General features: G+C 37.7%; 1 protein-coding gene across 2 annotated transcripts in view; it reads right to left on the reverse strand.

Annotated features, from left to right (window-relative positions):
• Positions 1 to 12,637, reverse strand: part of LOC127807527 (glucose-6-phosphate isomerase 1, chloroplastic-like) — a 44,789-nt gene extending 32,152 nt beyond the window's left edge. For both annotated transcript variants that reach the window (XM_052345436.1, XM_052345437.1), the window contains exons 1-4: positions 11,961 to 12,637; positions 10,650 to 10,772; positions 10,468 to 10,566; positions 10,301 to 10,384 (exon numbers count right to left, since the gene is read on the reverse strand). In XM_052345436.1, coding sequence (XP_052201396.1) covers positions 10,301 to 10,384; positions 10,468 to 10,566; positions 10,650 to 10,772; positions 11,961 to 12,479 — 825 coding nt within the window. In that variant the 5' untranslated portion in view covers positions 12,480 to 12,637. The remainder of the gene's footprint in view (positions 1 to 10,300; positions 10,385 to 10,467; positions 10,567 to 10,649; positions 10,773 to 11,960) is intronic.
• Between the last annotated feature and the right edge of the window lie 5,740 nt (positions 12,638 to 18,377).

Raw genomic sequence — 18,377 nt, forward strand, 5'->3', positions numbered from 1 at the left:
AGAGAGCTTTGTTTGATAGCTAAGTGAGGCTATATATATTGCCTCAGCTGTAGAAAGGGGATATGCTGAAAATTGATATTGAATCTCTGATTTTCCTCTCTACATTTCTCTCTAAATCTCCCTTCCGTTTCTCTCTATTACTCTCTCCCTTTCTACTGATTTCTTCCCCCCATTTCTGCTCCATTTCCTTCTCCAATCATTCTGTTATCAGTTCTATTTCAATTATGACTTCTTCCCCAATTCAATCCCTCCCCAATTACTTCTTAAACTTGTTATGAACCCTAGGTTCATGACAAATTGGTATCAGAGCAGTCAATCCTTGGCTGTGGATTTGATTCCAGTTGAAGGCGACTACTATGGTGAGCGGTTTTCCTTGGCGATTGCGGTAAGGCGGATTTCGGCGAAGTGTGGATTTGATTCCAGTTGATTGGAACTTCCAGACGAGCAAGCAAGCCCAACCCAGACGATGAGAAGCAATTCTAGGTGAGGCGAAGGGTTACGAACGAACAACGCTCGCGATTAGTGAGGGAGTCCGTCAAATGCATTCTCGGAAGCTCGTGGCCTATCGTTTGCACATCGTCTGGCAAAGTCAAGTAGCAGTGTCGGAGGCGAGTCAGGTTGCTTAAGACGAGGACGAGACTAACTTCAGTGGCGACTTTGAAGGACGGTAACGGAGCCGACCTCGGCCATCCAAGCAAACTTAGGGAGAGACAGCAGTGACGCGAGTTGGTTGAACGACTAGAGTGGGTGACCAGAGGGTGACACGAACGGCCAGGAGGTCGCGATTTGGACTTGGGAGTGTTGCGACCGTCCAAGGCAAGCGTAAGCCCGTCGGAGGTGAAGCGGACGGCCCAGACCATTGTGACTCAGACCGGTAAGCTTCCTATAGGTGTGGTTGTGGCAGTTTTGTTCGGGAATTCCATTCGAATTCTGTGGGTGTGGCCGCTAGATCGAAAGGCACGGTGGTGCTACAATTTTTGGGTCGAGAAGCAATTCTGACCGTTCGGGTGAGGTGAGCTGCCCACCTTATTCAGAAGGGGATTCCAACCATTATAGAAGAATCAACCCAGAGAGAACCGAGCCTATAACCAACGACTGAAGCAACGAGCAAGTGATTTTCGTTGGTGATTTGGAGGCGACTTGGTTGGGCAGTGTCCAGCGACTCTGGAGATCTGGAAGGTGGTTAGGCGTTGGAAGGTGTTAATCTCCAAGCAAGTGAGCCCCCTCAGTTCGAACATGGAAGGCACAATAGGTGAGTGACCCTCGGCCAATAATTTCGGTAATTATTATACGAAAATTGGGAGCAACAGGTTGAATTCAGCTGAGATTTTTAGTGATTCAGAGCAGCAGAGTTGATTAATTTAGTTAGGCGAAGGCATAACAGCTATTTTGGAGTCAATTGATTTTCTGGAGGCTACAACAAAACTGATCGAACTCACAGGAAGGACCCTGGGCTTTCGGTTCGACTTGTGGAGGAGAAGCGGAAGGTTCGACTGTGAAGGCGGAGCATCAGTTTGATTCATTGTTGTGTCCAAGCTGCTGCAGTCGTGGTTTGGGAAAATTGCTGAACCATTTTAATTCCGGCGAGCAGTGAAGGTGAGAAGTGAACTCTTACAGCTTATCCAGCTTGTTGGTTGTTGGTGCTTGAGGCTGTGAGCAAAGGAAACAAGAGGTAGATTTTGGCTGTAAAATTTTGGCTAACTTGTTTGAAGAAGAGCAGTATGTATATAGCTCCTTGGTCTTCAAAGTATGTTGTTGGTGAAAAGGCAACCAAGGGGAGCAGTGCATATATGAGACCATTAGAGTCTCAATTGCAGCAAAAGAATGCTGCATTTTCAGTGGAAAATTTTGCTCGTGAATCCATGGAAATCAGTGGAAGCATGAGGTAATTGGGGCCTTAATGGCAGCAGAAGAAGGCTGGCATTTCAGCTGGCAATAAGAAGAGTGAGGAGCAGTTTATTCAGAAGAATCAGGCTTAGGAAAGGTTGGATAAGGTGTCTAGTTGAATTGACAAGGGAACAAGCAGTGGGATTCATGAACAATGAGAGGAATTTGGCTGTATGTTCCGCGAGAAGCTACAAGAGTTTGCAATGATACTAATCAAGAAGTATCATTACAACTTTCCTATTGAATACTTCGATGATTATCGCGGGAGTTTTAACAAGGAAGAATTCCTTAAAGTGGAGCAACCAAATGAGGACAGCCTTGCTAGAAGTAAATCCTTGGTGTACTCCAACTACCAACAAGTAAAAGAATTTCCACTGGAAGAGGCCCATATTAAAGATATGAAAGGGTCTAAACTAACTCCCTTGGTCTTGGCTGTGGAGAGGGTCGAGGAGTACACGAAAGAAGAGATTGGGGAGGAGGAAGTGGAGGATGTCACTCAATCAATTGGCAACTTCTCAAGCACTGCCACTAGAGCTAAGACTCCTGATGCCATTGATCTCTTGAAACAGCAGAATAAGGAGCCTAAAAAGAAGGAACAAAGATTGCACCGAACACCTTGCTTGGAACGTCTCACATGTATGTCATTGGCACGAGCACACAAGACAAAGCAAAGGTAACATTGCAGCAAGAAGAGTTGGAGGATGGGGTTGTAGGGCTGATGGCACATTTGGAACCATTTTTAACGGCACTAAGAAAGAGGTGGATGGTTGAAATTGGTGTGGCAGCAAGACATAATGTTGTTGCTGCTGAGAAGAAAGAAAAGAGAAGGCAAAAGAAAAGGGAAAAACAAGATAAAAAGAAGGAAGAGCGAAGAAGAAACCGCTAGGTGAAGATGGGCATTGGATAAAGAAGTAACGGCTAGATGGTAATAAGTTTCTTGGGGACAAGAAACATTTCAAGGGGGGGGAATTGTCACAACCTTGGGGGTAAAGTTGTAATTGAGTTACAATTACAGTTAGGGGGTATTTTTGTAATTCGGTTACAGCACATGGGTGTTGTTATTCTATTATTTTCTCTTTTTGTCTTGTAGCTAGTTGGTTAGAGAGCTTTGTTTGATAGCTAAGTGAGGTTATATATATTGCCTCAGCTGTAGGAAAGGGATATGCTGAAAATTGATATTGAATCTCTTATTTTCCTCTCTACATCTCTCTCTAAATCTCCCTTCCGTTTCTCTCTATTACTTTCTCCCTTTCTACTGATTTCTTCCCCCCATTTCTGCTCCAATCATTCTGTTATCAGTTCTATTTCAATTATGACTTCTTCCCCAATTCAATCCCTCCATAATTACTTCTTAAACCTATTATGAACCCTAGGTTCATGACATAGTTCACATCTCACTACTCTCCTTACTGGGTTAGCTTAGTCACTCTCAAGACCAGTTATAGGTTAGAGTGCTAGTTGGCTAGTTAGAACATAGCCTTACTCTAACCTTCGAATATCCCAGGGGACTAAAAAGAGCTCTATCGCTCCTAGCACCAAGCTATCCCCATCATTTCCTTCCTTTATTTAATTCTTTTTCTATCCCTTTCCTCTAGCACCAGTATGCTATTTTACGCTATCACCTTCCTTACTTCTACAAGGCATATTGATGCTAGCTTTACAACTTATATACCTTCTAGCCTTACTTTAAACCACGTGAGATTACTCTTACCTTACTCTAGAGATAATATCCCTTGGGAGAAAAGAGAGTCTCACTAGTTTACATATTAGCTAGTGGGTCTCTTTCCTTCTTTGATACTGGTTCAACGTATACTTAGGGTTAGAGCATTGGATTAGTGACTTAAAGATACGATACAAGGCAGGGCTACAGGGTTTGCAAACAACTAGCTTCTTCCTATAAGGCTTGGCACGTGGGAGTGACTAGCTCTTGCTACAGAACTAGCACTTGGAAGTAAGAACCTTCTTTTAACCCTATCCTTTCTAGCAAGGTTATTTGGCACTTAGTTTATTCATCAACGTAGGGCTACTTTGAATCACCTTCCCTACTCCTCCAAGGCTATGTCATGACCCAAGGACATAGTAGTAATTAGATAATAGATGAATTTCTTTTTAATTGTTTTGTAGTTGTAGCGGTTTGTACCTAAAAGGCAACTACCTTCAGCTGTACTTGATTTGAATATTTGGCAGCCCAATTGGTGCCAAACCTTAGCTATCGAATCAATATATAAGACTAGTACAATCTAATTCAAAAAGAGAAGAATATTATAGAATGAAATCTGATTTCAAACTCTCTCAATTTCCCTCTCTTTCTCTCAGTTCTCCCTAATCTCTCTCATTGTTTTTGTTCTTCCCTAAATTCCCTCCCATTTCTTCAGATCTATCTTCCCCAATTCCTTCCAATTATCTCTTAAACCCTAGGTTGAACCCTAGATACATGACAAATTGCTATCAAAGTAGTCATTATGTGGCTGTTAATGTCTGATGATTCTCGACATGAATTCTGAATCGACCCGACGATGGAAGAGATAGATCAAAACAAAGCAATTGTTCCTCAACGATTTTTCTCTGTTAATTAATTTCTAACTGGTATAGACAACTGCTTTCCAATGCAATTGATTCTCGAAACTTGATTCCGACGCACGCAAGTTAATTATCGACGGAGAAGAAAATCTTGCACTAAGAATTCAGGCGATCGATTATCCAATAGATCTAGCAAATTCTAGTGAACGAAGGTTTAGGCGATAATCAAAGTACCCAGATTCTAAGACGATAGATCCTAGCTGCAAATTGAAGGGAATTCCCAGCTAAGAGTCAAGAGATCCAGGTGCATCAGAGCAGCGAGTCAGTACAGCAGTCCATGTTCGAATTTTGGATGCAAAACAGGAGGTGATTTTCAGCTGTGTTTTTCGACGCTCCTTAACGATTGTGAATTTCGGGTAACTTGGTTTGGAATTGAAAGGCAACGCTAAGACAAGTAGATTCAAAGAAGTGAGGTTTCAAAATTGGAGAATTGTTAATCTGCCACAATTGCATCAATGGTGAACAACTGCAGTGAACAAAGAAGAAAATTCAAAGCAAGTTCCTGGACAACGTTCTATTAAGCGATCAAACCACCAATGGCTGACGACACTCAAATGAAGCAAATGGAGTCTCAATTGCAGCAGGTGACGATGATGGTGGCGGAGATGCAAACTCATATCAGATCTATGGAGGAGACAATTGGAACAATGGTGGATAAGAAGCTGGACAATGTCGTGGATCGGTTGCGCGGGAATATACGCGATCAGATTCAAGAGGAGATGTGGGAGCTAAGCAACATGTTCCATGAGCAAATGCAACAGTTCATGCTCAAGTTCTCTAGCTAGAATCAAGTAAGGATCTCACATGACTTTCCCCCTAGAGATAGGCTGGAACCAATCCTACCGGGAATTGGAACCAACAACAAGGCAATAGGATCCTCGAAGTTTGAGGTTGAACGAGCCATTGTGGGAGAAAATATTGTGGAGAAGAGACAAGAGATACAAGTGACCACTCACCAATCTAGTTTTCTGGTTCCAAAACTAGAATTGCCTCTATTTGATGGGCAAAAGCCTAAATGGTGGCTGAGGCGGTGCGAGAAATTGTTCAACATCCATCAAGTGCCCAATAACCAGAGGGTTACCTTGGCAGCCTATCTAAACAATGTTGGAGATGTGTGGTTCCAAGGATGGTTGCAATAGGGATGAATTTGTTAGAGGTTTGTGTGAGAGGTTTGGAGATCATGGCATGATGGATATAGTAGAGGAATTTAATAAGTTAAAACAAGATGGGACAGTACAGGAATATCAACTAAGATTCGAGGAGTTGAAATCACTCATGCTGAGTTGCAACATGACTAAGGAATGTTTCGTCTCAAGCTTCATCAGTGGCTTGAGTGATGACCTTAGGCCTACGGTGAAGATGTTGAAGCCTAAGACAGTGTAGGAAACAATTGAGGGTGCTTCACTGCAAGAGCTATCGGTGGAAGCCCTTATGACGAAACACTAGCTCCAAACCAAAATTCATCCTGCAAATAATTCGCAACTGGAAGGAAATCCAAGTCATATGATTTATACTAACCTTAATTCAACCAAGTCTCTTTTGATGGAACAAAAGAGATAGGCAAGGTTGTGCTACCGGTGTGGAGAACAATTTAGCCCAGGTCACAAGTGCAGGAAACAATTACTATATTGTCATGTACCTAGGGTTTAGCCTAGGGTTGAATTGGAAATTGAGAGAAATCATAGGGGAATTAGACAGAGAGGAAGGAAAATGCAACAAGAAATGGGGGAGTATTACAGACAGAATAGCAAGGAGAGGGAATTGAAACAGAGAAATAGAGAGAGAGAGCAGAGGGAAACGGGAAGGAGATTGAGAGAGAATTCTAGAGAGGGAAATCAGAGAATTCATTCATCAATCCAAACATAATATCCTTAGTTGTGGCTTATATATAACCTTACAGCCTCCCACATGCACCCATGTGCAGTACAACAATAGACATAACTGCCTATAGCCAAGGACAAAGGTCTATAAAAGAAAAGGAAGAGAAAATTACAATTATTGTGTAATGTAAGTAAGCTAACTACTATTATAATGACAATTATAACCTTGGGGCTGTGACATATATATGGAAGGACTGGAGGATGGAAAAGAAGAAGAGCAAGTTAGGATTGGGTGAAGAAACGGGACCAATTGCAACAAATTCATGGGGACAAGAACTCTCTCTAAGGAGGGAAAATTGTCATATTACCCAAGGACATAGCAGTAATTAGATAATAAATGAATTTATTTTTAATTGTATTGTAAATGTAACCGTTTGTACCTAAAAGACAATTGCCTTCAGCTATACTTGATTTGAATATTATGGAATGAAATCTTAGCTACCGGATTAGTATATAAGGCTAATACAATCTAATTCAAAAAGAGAAGAATATTATGGAATGAAATTTGATTTCAAACTCTCTCAATTTCCCTCTTTCTCTCGGTTCTCCCTAGTCTCTCTCATTGTTTCTGTTCTTCCCTAATTCTCTCCCATTTCTTCTTATCTATCTTCCCCAATTCCTACCAATTATCTCTTAAACCCTAGGTTGAACCCTAGGTACACGATAGCCTCATAGGCTTACTTACTACTAGTTTCAAATACAACCTTCCCCCTGGGAGAAAGAATCTTGCTTTCTCTAGCTTACTTAGGATTCCCTGACCCTTTCTTAATAGAGAATATCCTCTTGGACTGAATGAGTCACTAGCAACCTTTCATTTTTGCTTAGTTGGCTTCCTTCTCGTAGCACCAAGATAACTCCTAAAAGGCATGGGCAAAGGGGAATTATTGACTATAGCGCCAACACTTTCTTGAATTACATCCAACCTTATTCTAGTTTACCCGGACTTCTATCCCAATCTCAGGGGGCTTCCAACAATTCAAATATCCTGACTCTAATTCCCAAGCTAGAAACAAGGGCAAAGGTAGACTTCATTGGATTAAAGGGTTTGGCTTACTGATAGTTGGTAGCGTAGAATGCTTACACAACCAACACATTGGCTTCCTTGAGATCTGGGAACAAGGGTAGACTAACTTCCTCTATATCATATCCCTTAGGCATTAGTTACTTGAACAAGATTAGCTGGTACAATGAGTCAATATTGGCCGGCAAGTTAGCAGTTACTACTACAAACCAAGTTGGAGTACAGTAGGGGTAAATGGAATTTTCGATGGAGCAATGAAATGCATAGAGATCGAAAAGAACGCCAACAACAAAAGCACTATGTTGGGTCGACACTAACACAAAGAGACGAAAGCTAAGGGAACAAATGGTATTGGATACCCCAGTAATCCTAGCCGTAAAAGATGGATACTAGGCGTTGTGGGTATTGACCCATGCAGTGTTGTAGCTAACTCGTTAAGTATCCCGCCTGGGGAGTATGCTTGCAAGAAAGAAACTCAAAGGAATTGGCGGGGACCTGCACAAGTGGTGGAGCATGTGGTTTAATTTGATGCAAAGCGAAGAACCTTAACAAGGTTTAACATGCCACAAACCCTCTTGAAAGAGAGGAGTGCCTTCGAGAACGCGGACACAGGTGGTGCATGGTTGTCATTAGCCCGTGTCGTATATGTGAAAAGAGTTAAGCTTCGACGTGCTCATTTTGTGCTCGATAATTGGAAAGGGTTGTTTCTTCCTCTGTTGGAAAAGGTTTAAGGAGAACGTTGATCTCAAAGGAGTCTTTTGTCCAGCTGGGCTTGATTCCAAGGAATCAAAAAGTGAAAAATAGCCAATTCAGTGGACCCATGCGCTAACTGAACAACAATTTGACATTTAGCGCCAAATAAACAAAGGAGACAATCCGCCTTACAAAAGGTTGCATAAAAGCTAACAAGTCAAAAATGCATTTGTTTACTCCACTCCCTCAAAGTTTCTATAGTTTCCATCCCACCAATTTTGAGTTCCCAAAAAGGTATGGCACCAAACTATCCCAAGCAAACCAAAATATATGAAAAAAGAAACCACCTCTAACAAAACCTGGTCTCTTCTCCAAAAATTATCTAAAGTTAGCATAGCTAGCTCCATCAGTGACCAAACATACACAGAAAGCAACTTCAGGAAAGCTAACAATCTCCAAATGACTTCCCGAGGAAAAGACTTCACAGATAAAACAAATACATCTGCACAAGGGGACGGGGGGGACATCTCCAGAATATGTCCACCAACCACCAGTCCTCAAGCTGTGCAATCAAAGAAAAGAATGATGATTGAGTAAACCAAAAAAAGCTCAGTCTCAGAGTCCTAAAAATTTCTCCAAAAAAGTGGGCAAGACAACAAAAGTGGAAAGCTGAAAAATGTCATCAAAAGCAGCCTCACAATTTATAGCGATCTATATTCCATTACATATTTATATCCAATACAATGCTCCAAGAGTTTAGACTACCAAAGTTCAGCATATAAGAGAATTGTCCCCCATCCAATGTAGTTAAAGGCAACTTGCTCACCTAGGCACTCAGGCACCATGGAAGCACCTCATCTACCTTCAGGTAAGAAGGCCTTAATTAGGTGATGCCTCGGGGAAAGCCTCATATGAGTTGACAGGTGTCAAACAAGCTTTCCTTAGTGTAAAAGAAAGGAAAGAAGCACCAGCATTAAAGTCAAAGGAGACATGCAAAGTGGTACATTCAAGTCAAAAACAAAGACAAAATGAGAAGAAAAAGGGTAAAAAAAAAGACATCATTGTCAAGTTGTTGCTAGTGTTCACTCAATCACCAGTTAGTTCCCTTCTTGATTTCTTCCTTCTCTTGCTTCATTGTAGTAGGAAATGCCATATGACATAGATCACAGAGAGGTGAGTTAGAAAAGAGTCACCAGACATGCTGAGGGGTTTTGGCAAGTGATATCAGTCCCCAATGAACTTGTATGGGGTGATGACACATGATTAACCTTTCTAGTTTCTCTTTGTTGAATGGCTTCTGGTGGTAAGTGATCCCTCTAATGACCATCCCTCTCTCCCATTATCACTCTGGTCTGGTGTTTGGGGCTTAGTGATGTGGCTGACACCAATCTTTATGTTTCTTCCCTCTGGAATTCTAGTGTGTTGCTTTCTTTGGGCTAATAATTAGGCTATTAGTGGTTATTATATTATGCAATTTGTCTAGTTTCTGTTCATTCCTCACTCTTTTCATAGTATTGTTACTATTGCTACAACAAATGGCTTCTAAATCTGTTTCATGAAGTAGAAGTTTGAAAACAAAAAAAAAAGAAAAAAGATCCAGGCTAGAAATATAATTTTTTTGCAGTATACCAAAGATGTTCTTTTGAACATCATCCTTTTTTTTCTTTTTGCAAAGTTCCAAAGTTATCTGCTTCAACATTAAAACAATTTGTATTTGAGAGCAATTTAGAAGTCATATATACCTTATATATGATTATCTTTTTCATGTTAAATATATTTATTAATTGTTTGTTACACAGGCAAGCACTTTTTTGGGTGCCTAGTGCCTCAAGTAATACAATGTCATAGTGCCTTAGGGACTTCATTCGCCTCTTATCATCTAGGGTAAATTCAAGGAAATCAAGCAACTTTAGCAACCAATAAGACCACAAAATAACTCAAAAGACCAAGTAGCACCACAAGCAAGAAATAAAAAGGCCAAGAGTTCCTTGCTTGCAAGAATATAAAGGCACAACCATCTGAGCAGCAGGGCCAGAAGGCATGACACAGCTCAATTTCAACGAGTGACAACTGAAGTTAGAAGCTAGTATCCCCCTCAGCATGTGCTAGTTATTTGACACCCATGCAACTGCAATGTCCCATAAAACTCCCTCTAACTCCAACAAAGAAGTACATTACGTAGTACTCTAAAATGCAAAGAAACTAAATAAAAGAGGAAACAAGAACCTGAGATCAAAACCTGTTTTGCAAATTCCAGACCAGCTTCTCGGAAAGCCTTCTGTACTTCCAATAAACCATTTCTAGTTTCCGGAGTACCTCCACTCTGAGTAGAAATGTAACCACCAATATACTATAAACTGTAACTTACAACAAGAAACAAGCATAGAAGAAGGATCTCATGCAGACCTTTGATATCACTATTACAAGCGTAGAAGCTAACTCAGGGCCAAGCTGCGCAATCTGATGGTCAATGCCAGCTGGATCTGTATTGTCAATGAACCTTATCTGCCAAAAGGACAAAACTAATAATTTAACAATTAACTAAGAAACCTTATAAGAAATAGATATATAATGAGGCTTTGATATACCTTTAGAGGAGGATTATCAGGGGCTAATGCCTCTGCAACGAATTGTGGTCCAAGAGAAGAACCTCCAATTCCAACAGAAAGTAAGTGTGTAAAGCGACCATCTGGAGATGAAGGGGGCTTAACCTGTATTTTTAAACACCACATGACATATTACAACACAAGACATAGTGATAAAGCAAAAGTCTTCCAGCAAGGTCAAACATAAAGCGCTCTATATCCTGGACATTTAAGGAATTAGAAATATATCCGATGAATAACATATCTGCAAAAGGATCAAGGATTATTGAGAAAATAAGCCACCATATAAACAAATGTCAAGGTTTTTATATACATATACAGGCGTGCACACGCGTGTGTATAGATATAGAGAGGGCAGGGAGCGCTTTATCCATGCATGATACAATAACCATGGAGTATAAACCTGGTTTGGGAAAAAAAAAAATAGAGTAAAACAAATTTGGCAAACCCCATGCTCATGGCTCTTGAACAAGAGATTCTAAATCACATATCCCCGGAATTAGTTCAAAATCAAATTCCTAAAGCAGTTATTATGAAGACTATTTTGCCGATTTCAGTTTTAAATGTCCGCAGCATTGACCAAAAATTGGATGAAGGTCCAAAGAAAAAAGTACAGGGAAAAAAGGAAGAAAGGCACAGTGAACTGTGAGGTGCAAGCTCAATAATGGAATCAAGAAAACTAAATTCCAATAAGTTCAGCTAAATCAACTTCATGCCTCACCAGTCCATCAATTATGGCTTTACAACTATATCAGAGTGTCAAAACCCTTTTTTGTTTTGTTTTCCCTTTCTTTAAGGGGTGACAGGAGCTTTCTGCTATTCTTCACATAGTTTATTATGATTAGTTAAGCTACCCATCAGTCGATGAACTGTGTGTTGATATCCAATTATGACTAATTGCACAGGCATCCCACCGATGCCAAGAGCTCTACAGCACATGTTAAGGCATTAGAAGAATAATAGATAATTCCATTGCAGCAAATAAATGTATTTCCAAGGAAAAAGCAGGGAAACATGAAACAAGATCGCATGAAATGCCAAGATGCATGTTAAAGCATTAGAAGAAAAATATATCAGAAAACTAAGTTACTATTAAAATAGAATTCTGAAAATCCACGTAAATTGTTTGGTAATTGTCAAAAATCCAACAGCAAGTTAAACTACTTTTTCTGGCTAGCTTTCTACACTCAAATACGTTTAGGAGAAAAAAAGAACAATAGTTCATACCAATACACCGCTTTGAAAATGAATAAAAGAAGAACAAAAAAATTGAGGAATTAAGTGAAAACTGACCTTACCGCTAACGACGTCCCGGGCGAAGTTCAAAACAGCTTTAAGGGTATTATCGATCTGCACGCGGAGGAAGGAGGTGGGGGCGAGGTGAGGACTCCGGAGCCAGTAATGGCCGACCATTCGGCTCTCGTCGGGATTGGCAATGGCGCCGTTCTCGAGCTCGCCCATGGCTCGGAAGGCCGCCTGAAACCTCGGCTCCATCTCCTCCACGAACTCGTCCGTGAAGCCGATCCGGCTCACGTCCAGGAACAAGCCGAGCTCCTTGTGCTGATACAGCCAGTCGACGTATCTCCGCCACAAATCCCTGGGATCCTTCTCCAACCCTCCGCGGCCCTTCCCCTTGGGAAACGAACTCGCCAGGACCACCGACTGCGCCGAACACCGCTGGGACACCTTGGAGCGGTTCGAGAAGGGAATCGACTCTCTTCCGAGCGACGAATAAGGTCCGCTCTTGAGAGCGAATTTCTCCGGCTTCTTGAAAGCCGAGGACGACGAGCAAAGGCCCGATATCGACGCCATGGGAGAGGAAAAGAGCGGTGAAGTCGACGAGAGAGGGACGAAAAGAGGCGAGGTGGCTCAGGAAGCTTTGGGGAGGGAGAGAGGGGGTAGGGGGTTTGAATTCGATTGGGGTTGGTAGAAGTGAAAGGAGGAGAGTATTTTGGAAGGTCGCAGCAGAATCAGCATAGGCTTCTTCTGGTGTCAATGGCCCCGTCTAATTAAAAAATTATAACTTCTAGTTTCTTAAATTATAATTTATAAAACTTAGAATAAGTTATGAAGCTGTTTATTGTAACTTCATAAAAATTATAATTAAGTAGTTATAGTATTTGATATCATAAACTGTAAAATAACTTATTTTTATATAATTGTCTATAATACCCTTAATAATTATAGTCATAGAATGATAATTTAAAAATTAATTAGTGTATATGTATAACTTTCAAGTGTTATAAAAAAATTAATTAGAGTATAGAAAGAGAAGAAGATGGTGAGAGAGATGAAGAGATCTGAAAATGGAGATGGTGATAGAGAAGAAAAACCCATAATTACGTAGACAAGAGGGTAATTCTTTATTAAAAATAAAGGTAAAATTGTTACAAAAATATAATTATTTAAGCTGAAGTTGTAAAAGTTGAGGTACCCCAGCTTTAAAAAAGTCAACTTCTATCCCTTCTAAAAGTTAGTAGAAGCTATAAGTTAGAATTTTATAAGTTAAAACAAAAACTACGTCCTAATTTTTTAGAAGCTAAAAGTTAAAAGTTACAGCTTTTAAGCTGCAACAAACAACCCAACGTGATCATTCGCCAGTTACTGTCCGTCGTTTCTTTCTTTTCCCTCCTCCTATTCTGGGTTATTTTTTTTAATTCAGTTTCTGTAAATTATGTTTGGCAAAATTACACTACCACTCCTCACATACTGAAAATTACACATACTTCCATCAAGCCAATTATTCTGATAGAAAATTTTAAAAAAATAAATAAACAAATAAATGGTGGCGACCAGCCTTGAGACCCCAATGCCATGGGGCTTTTAAAACATCGTCAGTGGTTATGGCAAAATTACACTACCACTCCTCACGTATTGGGAATTATATATCTTTTCGTCAACTAAACTTTTTTGTTTAAATAATAAAAAATAAATGGTAACGACTTGGCCTTGAAACCCCAATATCATGGGGCTTTTAAAACCTTAATTAGGGAGAGAGGTTTTGGATTATACGAATTTTGAATTATTAAGTGTTAATTTTTTATTAAATTATTTCATTTCATTCACGGTTAATTTTAGCAATTTGTCTTTGAATTATTAAGAGGTATGAACAATTTTTTTGTATTATTTGACTTTATAAATGTTATTTTGAATATCTTACATAAAATGTTTAAAATTACTTTATTTGTGTTTCTTATGTATTCTTTAAAAAATACACATTATACGTTAATATTTTTGTCAAGTCTCAATTTCAGAGGTTGTGATCGGCATTGCACCACAAAAAATCGCAAGCTCCAAAAAGAAATAGTAAGTATTACATTATGTCATTTAGCATTTAAGTATTTCCAAGTTAACTATGAAAATGCCATAACCTTTATTCTGAAATTAAAGTGCTTACTGGCCCAAAATTCTTGTCTAGTTATATTGTTCGAAATTAATTAGAACACAAAATAAATAAATATCAATTTTCCCATGCACAAATTCAGTAAAGCGTGGTAAATATGTTGCAGCTCGGAGTGTGTGTTAAGGGTCTATGCAATTAGAATCGCTTACTGCGATTCTTACCATCAGGGTCAATGCCAACCTACAAATTTGAAAAAGTTAAGGGGTATGCCTATCATTGACTTAATGAACATTAAAAAGTATTATAATATAGGGTATGGAAGCATTGCATCAAAAAATAAATAATTATGCCATGTTATACTAATAAATAATTAAGATAGTATAAGAAAAGACAAGTAGATACGTATCTTTAGAGGAAACAAGTTAGAACAATAATTGACAAATTCAATTAACTTAAAGGCATAACGACTCTCGCCTACAAAATATTATTGAGCATAATCACTATTACCTGATTTTAACATGATAACAAAACCACTCATCCCAACAAAAATGGACCAGCTCTCACCCTGTTGTATACGTAGTGCACCTACAACCAACTTTTACTATAGTTAGCAATACAGTGTTCTGACTAGTTACTCCATTTATGACATATTTTATACTATTATTTAGTATTAATAGTTTCACATGCAGTATATCATATATAACATATAAGTATCAACATGCACAAATAAATACAACATGAATTATATTTTTTTTCAAATCCAAATTAAAAGAAATGAAGACGCGATAGCAAATCAAGAATATAAGGATAATTAGCAATATGAATGCAACAAATGTCACAATAATACAAGTTACCCACTTATAGTGTTGTATTAGATTTGAAGTTTTATTGGATACATATTGGTTGGATCGTGTCAAAATCACTTAACAAAATTATTAAAGTAACATGAGAATTAAACAAAAAGATGATTCAAATGTTTTCAACAATCTAAAATGTCTATCATAACTGACTAACAACCAATAGATGGAACAATTGTAGAAAAGAAATGAAGTAAGGTGGGTAACATTATACTTTAATGAAACATGAGGATTAAGCTTCACCAATTAAGTTTGGGTATTTTGAAAATAAACGTGGGCTTGATTTGAAATAAGATTGGGGTTGACCTAAGTTAGGTTTGTTTTAGCTACCAAATTAAAATAGGAATTGGGTAACAATTGGATTTGGCTAACCAAGAATAATATGCATTTATTTAAGAAGTAAATAAATCAGGGATATTATAAGTTAATCCAAATAAACCAGGAATTAGACACATAGGAATATCATAAGCCAATCAAAATAAATCGGGAATTAAACAAATAGAAATGCTAGTCTCAATAATATATATTAAATCATGAATTTAATAACCATTGGAATTAGCTATCCAATTATCCTTCATTAATTCGGGCCTTAAATAAATATAGAATAACTTGAAACAAATTAGGTGCAACATATCCATGGATTGGATCAGGCTTACACCAACCAACCAAACACCTTAAATTGATTTTAGGGTTTGGGAGGTTTGGCAGCCTAAGGGATGTAGGAGTGTATGGGTGTATGAAGGACGGGTGTTAGCTAACAGCGGTGACTTTCGACTACTTCTCATTAGAGCCATCAAGCCATGGGCGTTATTGTTTGGGGCTAAGGCCGATAGGGGTTTCGAAAATGAGTTACAGTGAGTCAGAAAATGGCAAGACCAAGGTTTCATCATGAGGAAAAAGAAGAATAAACAGGATCAAATATGGCATCTGAGTGTCCTAACCAACCTATAAGACAAGTCCAAACCGAGAGAAATAAAGGGGAAGATGAAGCCACGAACCAAGATACCAACAATCTTAGCCCTCAAAATCAAAATTGATGGAAAAAAACAACATATGGGCATTTATTACCTGTAAATCTCAACAATCTAAGGCACATAAAATAAGTTGAGCAAGAGACAGATAGAGATAGATATATATCACGAGAAATATATAAAGAAAGATATATTGCTAGAGATAGAAAAAGAGATAAAGTCGGCTGCTATATAAATTTGCGAGAGGGGAAAGACATTGTTGACATGGAAGGAAATATGCATGATTGATGGTCATGAATGGAGGATGAGAAGAGGAAATGCTTGATCTCACCATTCAAATAAAAGTTTTAATCGATTGCATAATGTAAGAGAACTTGAAGATCTGGGTTCAGCTATTCTTGGACCTTTAGAGAATAAGGCTCATAAGTTGGGCCTTATAGTTTTGATGTATTTGAAATTTGTAAAAAATACAATATATGTCAAATATTCATGCAATTCTTGTTAAATAGATAACTTATCTTGTATTTTCTCCATATAAAATGCATATATATATATATATGTGTGTGTGTGTGTGAGAGTAAATGTTACAATGGTAAAGAAAAAATTATCAAATCAAGTAATATGGTTTTTGAACATGAGAAATTGATCCACATTTTATTCAATTTTGGCTACATATTGCAAATCTATGTTATGTTTTTAAACTATATAAATTTCATTTTATAGGGTTCTATATGAAAAATAAATACTTATTTAGTAATATGTAAGCTATTAAAAGGCAAGTTGTAAACTAATTTTGTTATGAATGAGAAAATTGCATGTGTTTGTGTTCAATAACACTATTAGATGAAAAAAAAAGATCTATACTTAGTTATGAATTTTGTTTGTAAAATCTATCTAAAAAATTTAAAACAAAACACTGGAACAAGCCAATCCATTTTAATGATTTATTGGAAATGATAGGCATCGTATTAAAATACAAGAAAATTTCATATCATGTTTAAGGAATTTTGATTTACAGAAAACTTTAGTTTCACATCAATTATATTTTTGTGAAAAAAAATATATGTTGATAACGACTACTCGATATAGCTGTTTGGTCAAACTAATTGACTTAGAGTCAAATTCAATAAATTCAAACCCTAATTAAATCAAACTATCTTTGGATATATTTTAGCAATGTTTTAAAAACCGGACCGGAGAGCGAACCGGCCTATTAATTGGGTCACGGGTCACGGGTCACTTGGTCCGGCCGGATGATGTCACATATATATTTTATAATTAAATAATATATATTTCAAATACTAATATTTTATATATTATTATGAAAAATGTTATTATTAACTAATATATAACTAATATTTCTTATATAATTGCTATATATGTTATTATAGAATTAATGGTGAAAAAAACTGGGGTCAATCCGATTTTTGGTTTACTGGTCCAACCAAATTTTGACCGGTTTTGACCGAATTTAAAGACAGTTGACCATTTAAGTTAAATCGGACCGGATAGGCCATCGGTTCCCGGTTGAACCGGTCCGACCAGCCGATCCAATCCGATTTTTAAAATATTGTATTTTAGTTTGTCAAGTGATATTTCTAACGATTTATTAATCTCATAAAAATTAGAGTTTTGATTAATTAAATACCCAACATATAAAAATATATAAGCAAATAATAGTCAACTTTATATAATTTTTTGAACGGTCAAATAATAGTCGTCTTGTGAGCTTTTTAATTCTTATAAATTTCGATGATAATTTGGGTATTCTAAATATTTGATTTGATAGTAACAACTATGTTAGAGAAAATCTCTTTCAGTTAGGGGAAAAATTAAAAATAATTTAAAAAGAATATAAAATGATAATAATATAACTGAAGACATATTTAAATTCATAAAAATTCTAATTATAACCCTTAATTATGATTGATTAAGGAAGTTCATACCATTAATGAGTTAAAAAATTTACTAGAGTAATCAAAGGGGGAATGAATTAATTCTCCCACCACTAGCCGCATCGGTTGTATTTTTTACAATTGAATTCTCCAGTTGAACTAGAAGTAGCACATCTTAAAGATAAATATGGGGTTGTGCTTCAAACTATTTTTTTTTCAAAAAGAGCACGGTGGAACGAGCAACATAGTAGCGCTCGATTTTCCACTTGATGTAAAGCCCCAACCGTGGGAATAGTGAATTAGGTAACAACATTCGAGATTAGCTAAAGATGAAAGGTTTGGCCTATATCTGAGGGACCTACGCATGTATCCTCATTAGCGTCGGACAGAAGACGTTTCACTCTCAGACAAAAATGTTCTTTGTCTCACCATGAATTGATCTTCCATCTTGAGTACCTTTGCACGATCAATCTCTTCACCAACAATAGTCAATAAGCTGACTCTTCCGAATCATCTTAGCAATAAAAGTTGATTTTATTATTTTTTAAAAACTTATCTTAATTTTTAATTTAATAACGCTCTAAAAAAATATATTTTTACAACTTACATACACATGACAAATGTTATCCATTATACATACACAC

This window comes from Diospyros lotus, chromosome 8 (genome assembly GCF_014633365.1).
Source record: "Diospyros lotus cultivar Yz01 chromosome 8, ASM1463336v1, whole genome shotgun sequence".
NCBI classification, from domain to species: domain Eukaryota; kingdom Viridiplantae; phylum Streptophyta; class Magnoliopsida; order Ericales; family Ebenaceae; genus Diospyros; species Diospyros lotus.